Raw genomic sequence first — 8,650 nt, forward strand, 5'->3', positions numbered from 1 at the left:
CAGGCTATGGAACCGTTATGTTTTCCAGCTCCTACCTCTCAGCTGGGACTAAAAAACAGGCATCTGGCAACAAGTAAACAGAAATGTGAGTACACAAAACGTTTAGGTCAGTGTGTTCAAACATTTGTTACTCCTTTGTTGTGGAAGAAAGTTCAGAATGTTTCCTTTCAAAAGAGACCAGACTCATGCATGTGCTATAAGTATAAAATATAATAAATCGCTAATTACTTTGGATATGCAATCGACAGGCGTTTTATGCTAAATGTGCCTGTTAAGAGGTTAATAGAATCTGAGAACGATTTCAAGGACCTTGTAGATCCAACCACTAAAACGTTTCTTCCAATGAAATTGCCTTTGAAATTCTTTGATCCAAAGCCAAAGCCACTTCTGGGGCTCGACACTACCTAAACTAGTGTGAATCTAAACTATTTTAACGCAGGTATGGACTCACCCATGATGATTTGTCTACTTCTCGACACTCGACCAGCCTCATCTGCGCTTTCGGAGAATGACAACCAGCACCGTTGTCGTTAATGGCGTTCAGACGAAACGGTGGTCAATCATCTTTCATGGCAGTATCCAAAAAGAAAACTGTCAAAACCAAAAGGAAATCTAAGAGGGGATCCTGAGACACGTGTCATGTTTTCTCCAGCCTGCATATTCAGCAGCTGACCTATTCACCCCACCTATAATCAGTCAGTATTTTATAGGAGGTGTACAATCAAAATACCATTAGGAGTCTATGGTGGAGGGATGGGGGGTGGGTGTATATGTTTCATTTTCTGTAAATGTTTTGGGAAATATGTTAACTGAAAATGTTTAATAAACAGATTTATTATTTTTAAGAAAATATGTATCACCAATATATAGAGAAATACAGTACCATTTATGTATAGGTATTTTATATAAGATGTGGGTTTGCAATGTTTCACAAATAAACAGGTTTGTCTCCATAACTCACTTGAATGATTGTATATGAGATATTTCAACAGACTAAATAAATAAAACATAATATGCATAAGACTAAAGCATAACCTCGCTCAAAAGTACAACCAACAAATCTACACATTTGCAAAACATTCCTTTATTATAAATAAACATTTTCTTTTGTATAAAAACTGGCATGCTTCAACCATGGCATTTACAGACTCACACCCCCAAGTCTACAGGCCAGGTAGCCGACACAGCAGAGAGAGATTTACATCCTGTTAGTATGAACGGCAGAGAGAGACGTACTTCCTGTCGGTACGCACAGCAGAGAGACGTACTTCCTGTCTGTACGCGCAGGAGAGAGATGTACTTCCTGTCGGTACGCACAGCAGAGAGATGTACTTCCTGTCGGTACGCACAGCAGAGAGACGTACTTCCTGTCGGTACGCACAGCAGAGAGACGTACTTCCTGTCTGTATGCGCAGGAGAGAGATGTACTTCCTGTCAGTACGCACAGCAGAGAGAGACGTACTTCCTGACAGTATGAACAGCAGACAGACGTACTTCCTGTCTGTACGCACACCAGAGAGAGACGTACATCCTGTCTGTACGCACAGCAGAGAGAGACGTACTTCCTGTCTGTACGCACAGCAGAGAGAGACGTACTTCCTGACAGTATGAATAGAAGAGAGACGTACTTCCTGTCGGTATGCACAGCAGAGAGACGTACTTCCTGTCGGTATGCACAGCAGAGAGACGTACTTCCTGTCACTGGAGAGACAACGCTGAGACAATAATGAAAAAATCATCACAACCACAAAAATACGTACAGAATAACAACAAACACGTTCTCCAGTTGTAGAGGTCTTCTTTGCGTTTTTCTCTTATTAAATATCTATTTTTTTTATTAATAAATCTCTTTCCCAACCAAAACCCCCGCCCTGCAACTGCCCCCACCCCCGACCCGCGTCCCCCCCCCCCCCCTGCCCTTTTTGTATAACGTCTATGCGGTTTATTTTTTTTGTTTGTTTGTTTGTTTTCTTTTGTTAAATTTTTTTGTGCCTTTCTAACATTGTTTTTAGTAATTTTTTATTTCATGTCGACCGCAGGGTCTGTTGGTACATCCTTTTATTTTCAGTTGGTCATTTTTTATTTTTTTTTACAGTTAAGTTCATGGTAGGACCGATGAGTTATGAGCAGCAGGAAAGCAGGCACACCGATTGGCAGTTCGTCTGTGTGGTCCCGCGTCTCTGTGGTCGTAAGTTTGATGCAGAACAATACAAAATGTCTCATGCTTGGTTGCCATCGAGAGCCCTGTCTGTCCGTCATTTGGTCCGGCCAATCGGCTGAGAGTGACCGCCTCTTCTCTGGGATGGCCCCGCCCCAAGACACGCCCATTCTCGAATCCCCTTCTTTGATTTCCTCCGGTTCCTTCAGATGGCATGGTTACTGTAGCTGACATATGTTGTCTTAGTTGATGAAGCTGAGAGAGGAAGAGAGAGGAAGGAAAAGAAGGAAAGGAAGGAAGGAAATAAGGAAGGAAAGAAGGAAGGAAGGAAGGAAGGAAGGAAGGAAGGAAGGAAGGAAGGAAGGAAGGAAGGAAGGAAGGAAGGAAGGAAGGAAGGAAGGAAGGAAGGAAGGAAGGAAGGAAGGAAGGAAGGGGGAGAGAGAGAGTGAGAAATAGAGTGAGAGAGAGTGAGTGAAAGAGAAAGAGAGCGAGATAGAGACAAAGAGTGAGAGAGAAAGAGAGAGAGAGAGTGAGAGAAAGAGAGAGGGACAGAGATAGAGACATACAGAGAGCATATTAGAACATACTCAGCGTTTCCCACCAATGCATCAGTTGTTACTCTCAGGCCCCGTTTAGACGGAAACGCTAGCAGGTGAATCCGCAAAAATATTTTTTCGGATGTGCCTTTCGTTTATACGGAAACTGCGTTTTTACGGGGTGAAACCGCAAAAAAGTGAGACTACCTTCCAGGGTGGAATTCCTAGAAACGCAAAAGCTTTGCGCTCTCGTCTAAACTGTTAAAACGTATAAATCTGATAAAACGATGACGAAAGGGTTGTCACGGCTCTGGTCGCGCGTACTGCTTACGTCACAGGTAGCAGGTATGCGCCAGTAGCCGAGACGTAAACAAAGCAAGTATGTCTGACTTATATCAACGGAGATCACCTGAAGGCTACATTGGCAGTACTTTTAACCCTTTCACTGCCACACGACAGAAGGTTAACCCTTTACTATCACACAACCGGCTGTCGTGTGGCAGTGAAAGGGTTAAATACACAAGAATCTGTCCCGCGGCGTGAGTGGACCCACTGTCTGTGAGTGACTCTGCTTTGGTGCAATCACATTCCCCATCCACAGTCTGCGAATCAGAGGCAGAGTAGGGCGGGTCTTCACAGCACGTCATGTGACATATGCGCCAATCGTGTGACAGTGGGGCTCCGTCGTCTCGAATCGTTACAGCGTCGTCTGCACGCAGAATTCCATCCCAAAACGCTCGTCTAAACGTACAATTAAAAGTGAAACCGCAAGATGACTTTTGCGGTTTCTGTTCACAAAACGCTCGTCTAAACGGGGCCTCAGATGTTTTAAAAAAAACGTAGATTTTTTTCTCTTATTCTTTTCACAATATCAGTTTTAGGACGGACAGGGAAACAGATAAAAAAACTAGATCAAATACTGTATGAAAATTTTTGCTTGATGACATATTTTTGTTTTTTTTAACCCTCGAGTCAACCTTCAAAAAACCCACTACCTGTCTCCCCCATAGTGACCAGTGCATGTGAGCGGATCGGAGCGTGAGCGGCGCGGGGCGCGGAGCGGCCGGTTTTGACGTGAGCGAGGAGTGGGTTTTAAAATGAGTCGGCGCGACGTCCGGAGCGAGAGTTCTCCTCCGCTCCAATCCACTCCAGGCCGCTCACAGTGGTTTAACACTGATGTAATATATACATGCAGTACAATGCCAAAGCAACAGATGGCGATGTACAAACATGAAGGCCATTTTCAACCAATGAGAAGGGTGAACCTGTGATAGGCTGTTCGTTCAGGCTTTGTCACTGTAGAGACGCCCACACTCACTCCAGTTAGAAAAAGTATATCGACGCCATTGTTGTTGACGTTAGCTTACATGCTAACGTTAATGGCAGCGACCATAGCATTGTGGCTCGGCTAGCCTATCATCGCTTAATAGAGATAGTGAATGGATAAACAACGTTATTTAACATTGCAGAATGGCTACAATTACAATGCGGCTCAATACAAACAATTGTTAAGGGGCCCAGGGGGTGTAGTCTGTTGTAGTTTGAGCTCATTTACACCATGCTCCAAAAAAAGAAAAAAAAAAACTGCCGAGCGATCTGGCGCGGGGAGCGGGGAGCGCTCGATTCAAGGTGAACGGGGAGCGAGCGGAGAGCGACTTGGGGGCGGGGTCAACATGAGTGATTAGCGGAGCGGACCAAGCTTTAAAGAGCGAAGAGCGGATTTCTCGGCCGCGCCGATCCGCTCACGTGGTCTGATAGTGACCGAAACTGCGATCTCAGTAAAACATATCTTTTTCATGTATTGTTCTAATTTTCCTTCATGAATATCATTATTAACTTCAGTCCTCACCATACATATTGAATATTTATACATTTTCAGGATTTTAACCATTTCTAAAATTAGGGTTCGGGTTAGGGGGTTAGGGTTAGGGTTACCCTAGCGTTACCCTAACCCCCTAACCCTAACCCTAACCCTAACCCTAACCTGTCCAGTTCTGCGACTAGGGTGAAAGGTGTGACACTTGTTGTTCACATGCTTAATAGTGATTGTTTAAAAAAAAAAAATTGATTATTGTATGTGAGTCCAAGATGTGATACTGAGCTACTTTTTTACATTTACATTTAGTCATTTAGCTGACGCTTTTATCCAAAGCGACTTACAAGTTCTGTACGACAGGTCATCAGGAAGGTCATCAGCTGAGTAACAATATTCATCAAAGTGTTGCGTGTTACAGTGTAGGTTAGTTTATTAGGACAAGTGCATGACAGTAAGGTTAGTTAGGGTTCGATTTTTTATTTTTATTATTTTTTTTATTATTTCAAATAATGGTTGAAGAAGTGCGTCTTTAGTCGACGACGAAATATTGGATGGGTTTCGGCTGTCCTAACTGGGGTGGGTAGTTCATTCCACCATTGTGGAACTTTTTGGTATATACATCAAATCTAGCCAACGCTATCCACAAACACAAAACACAAGAAAACCTTAACCCTAACCCATTTGACCAGAACTGCGACAAGGGTGACTGGATGGTTAACAATAATGGAAAGTGCCTAAATACTCAAATAAAATAAAAGTATCATAGTATTTCCATCAGTTTTATGGTCCCTAGTAGTACAATTATCTTAACCTAATCCTCACCATAACTCCTTTACCTCATGGGGACTGGCCAATGTCCCCATAACAACAAGATACATCTAGTTCTATTTCATTCTGGCTTCCGCTCAGCGTCAGTCTGCACGCACTTCACTTCGTGCACGAGCACTGAATAAAAAATTCCACAATGTACCTTTACATACCAACATTCGTCTGGCCACACCCCTATCCGCTTACCTTCATAAGCAGGTGTGTGGTCACCTACTCGCCTCCTTCTTCACTTTCACCACAAGGAAGTGCCTTCGGTAGATACCCACACTTGACGAGGTTGTTAGTTGAAGAAAGTTGATACGTGTTTAAATTTTTTCTTGCTTTTTTCTTCTCTCATATATTTCAAAAGAAAAAATCTAAGTCATAATGTCTACCTCGGCAGGGCGCGCTCGCAACGCCACTCTTCACCAGCGGTTCTCCATTGCCGCCTCTGTTGTGCGTCTTGGAGCGGGGTTGAGGCCTCTCTCGTGGTCGGCAGCCACGGCCGGTAGGCGTCCGATGGATAGTTTGCCTCTCCAAGGACCTGGTGCACCAGTGCCGTCTCCTGTGTGATGGCCTGGTTCCGGCTCTGGTTCCTCTGCTTCCGGGGAGTCGTGCGCTGTTGGGCGGCCGGCTCCTTTGGTTGCGGGGGATTTGAGATGCAAACTTTTTGCGTCAGCTCGCTCCCGTCGCAAGATGGTGGCTTGCAGACGCGAACGGCCTGGTTTTGGTGAGTTGCTGGAGCCGGATGAGGATGCGTCTGTCTCTACATGGCCGATGGAAACAGAGGACTACATGATAGAGGCGGACGGGTTCTTGTTTGAAGGCCCGGTGGAGACATGTCTCCCGCCCGTCCAGGTAACACTGGAGGGGGGTGAGATGTCTCCTTGGGGTTCCTCGTCCGCGGATGTTGGGTTAGAACCTCCGACTCGGCGGCGGGATGCCCTGCTATCAGCCACATCAGAATGTGGCTCCTTAGGCGGTTAGGTGGCCGAGCGGAGATTGCGTTCGTCACCAACCCCGGAGCTGTGAGCTGGATTCGCCTGTTCGAATCCAGCTCACAGCTCCGGGGTTGTCACCAGCTTGGCTGGCCGTCTGCACTAATACAATTGGCTGTATTAGAGGGTGGGAGAAGCTGGCGGGGTGGGTCCGGGTCGTTGTAGACAGCGACTCCTACAGTTTGGTCGGGGCGCCTGCTAAGCGCGGATAGGACTTGAGGGGGATAGTGTGATCCTCCCACACGCTACGCCCTCTCGATGAGAATCCGCGCTGCCAGGTGAAAAGAAGCGGTGATTGGCTGGACGTGTGTCGGAGGAAGCAAGTGGTAGCCTCCACTCTCCCAGATGATCTGACTGTGGGGGGTAAGTGCGCAGCGACCAGGAAGGGACTGGGAATTGGCATACGACTAACATTGGGATGGGAGAAAATCGGAGGAAAATGGAGGGGAAAAAAGACAAAAAAATAAATAAAAAAATGTGGCTCCTTGACCAGTAGTCTGCTGCATGTGAGGGACGCGGGCTCGGAGGGGGAAAGTATGCAGGGGGAACTGCGTGCTTTGTTCCCCGAGCTCATGGCGGCGGCGGCAGTCGCAAACGGCGTGCCGCTGCCGCAGCCACTGCCTGTTCCTGTCCCTGACGATCTCATAGGTCATCTATGGCAACGTCGCTCAGTGAGAGGGGTGGACGTTGTCTACCCATTTTTCCCCTCAATGGTGGCCTACGTCCGTCAGGGCCAGGTGGTCTCCCACATCATGGACCTTACTCCCGCCTACGTGCAAGTCACGCGGGTGGCGGGTTTGGTAGACGGCATGAAGGAGGGCGTGCCACGGCTTGATAGGCCGATGGCGGCGCTCCTTTGTCCTGAGGTGGTGTGGGAGCCGTTACGGAAGCCGGTTCCCCAAGGGAAATCGGCGAGGCGGTTGGCATTTTGGAGCGACCAGTCATTTATCACCGGAACACAATCTCTAGCTGCCACTTCTAACATCGCGCAGCTGGCGAGATTCATGTCCGGGATATTGACGGGCGGCACGGAGCTGACTGATTTACAGCATGATCAGCTCGCCCAGTCGGCAGGAGCCATCCTGCATCTGATTCAGCCGCAGGCTATAGCCGCTGGGAAAGTGCGCGCCCTGGCCACTCTGATCCAGCGCCACCTTTGGCTCGAGCAGGCGCGTGTGCCGGAGAAGAAGAGGACTCCCCTTCTGACGGCACCCCTCTCCGAGGCTGGACTATTCGGGTCGGCACTGCAGCTGATGACCTTAACCTGCAGGCTGATGCAGGAGGAGCGCTCCGTGCTCCAGCCTCATTTCCCCCGCCCGATGTTGCCGGTGGAGTCAGACGGCCGCCGCGTCGTCGAGGTTCCTCCGCCGTGGCCGCCGCTGCTACCACCGCCACTGCTGGACCTTCGGCGAAGAAGGCCAGTAGGAGAGAGGGCGCCTCCGCCACTGCAGCCGGCCCATCTACGCCCGGAGGTGACGGTAGGGATCGTCAAGACCAGCCACCGATCGTTTACCGCCCCTCCGGGGCTCCACGGGGTGGAAAGCCCCGAGCGGCTCGTGGCAGGCGTCGCTAATTCTATTGACTTTTCCCTCTGTGGTCCCCCCCTGTTCCCTTCCCGGCCCCACTATGATTTTTTGTTGAAAAATAAAGAGTCCCTCCTAAGGAGGGACTGTATTTTTTGTTAACAAACTGTGTGTTTATTCACCAAACATATGATGGGGATGCAACGTGTGAATCTTTCGCTAGTATGGGTTTGATAGGAGGGCTAGACGTTACTTCATGTTAGAGCTTAAGCAAGGCCTGCAGCCTACACTCGGTTGAAAAAGGTTTTTTTTCTGCCTCGACCTGTATCTTCACATAAAGGTAGAGGTTAGTTGTGTGCTCTGTTGCTTACACGGTGATATTGAGCTGCAACACTATTGTGTTGGTTTGCAGTAATGCTCGTATGAAAACGTATCATGGCTCAGCCGCTCTCTCTCTCTATCAGATTTTTCTGTGTCTTACAACATAGATACGGGTGTTGGGTTACTACATGTACTGTATACTAAGGTTCTGTATGTAGTAATAAAACAGCATGTCTGGATGTGTAATAGTACTGTATAATACTACATGTACTGTATACTAAAGTACTGTATATGTGTAGTGATAAAACATCATGCCTGGGCATGTAATAGTACTGTATAATACTACATGTAGTGTATGTATATGTGTAGTAATAAAACAACATGGCTGGGCGTTTAATATACTGTATAATACTACATGTACTGTATATGTGTAGTAATAAAACAACATGTATGGGCATGTAATAGTACTGTATAATACATATATGTGTAGT

The 8,650-nt window shown here is 47.2% G+C and overlaps 1 protein-coding gene across 1 annotated transcript in view; it reads right to left on the minus strand.

Annotated features, from left to right (window-relative positions):
• Window positions 1-2,231: 2,231 nt before the first annotated feature.
• The window catches only part of grm8a (glutamate receptor, metabotropic 8a), a 484,022-nt gene continuing 477,603 nt past the window's right edge, over window positions 2,232-8,650 (minus strand). The window contains exon 12 of the mRNA XM_084330820.1: window positions 2,232-2,413. Within this exon, the coding sequence (XP_084186946.1) occupies window positions 2,364-2,413 (50 nt within the window). The 3' untranslated portion in view covers window positions 2,232-2,363. The remainder of the gene's footprint in view (window positions 2,414-8,650) is intronic.

Source organism: Notolepis coatsorum (assembly GCF_963971535.1).
Source record: "Notolepis coatsorum genome assembly, chromosome: 15".
Classification (NCBI taxonomy): domain Eukaryota; kingdom Metazoa; phylum Chordata; class Actinopteri; order Aulopiformes; family Paralepididae; genus Notolepis; species Notolepis coatsorum.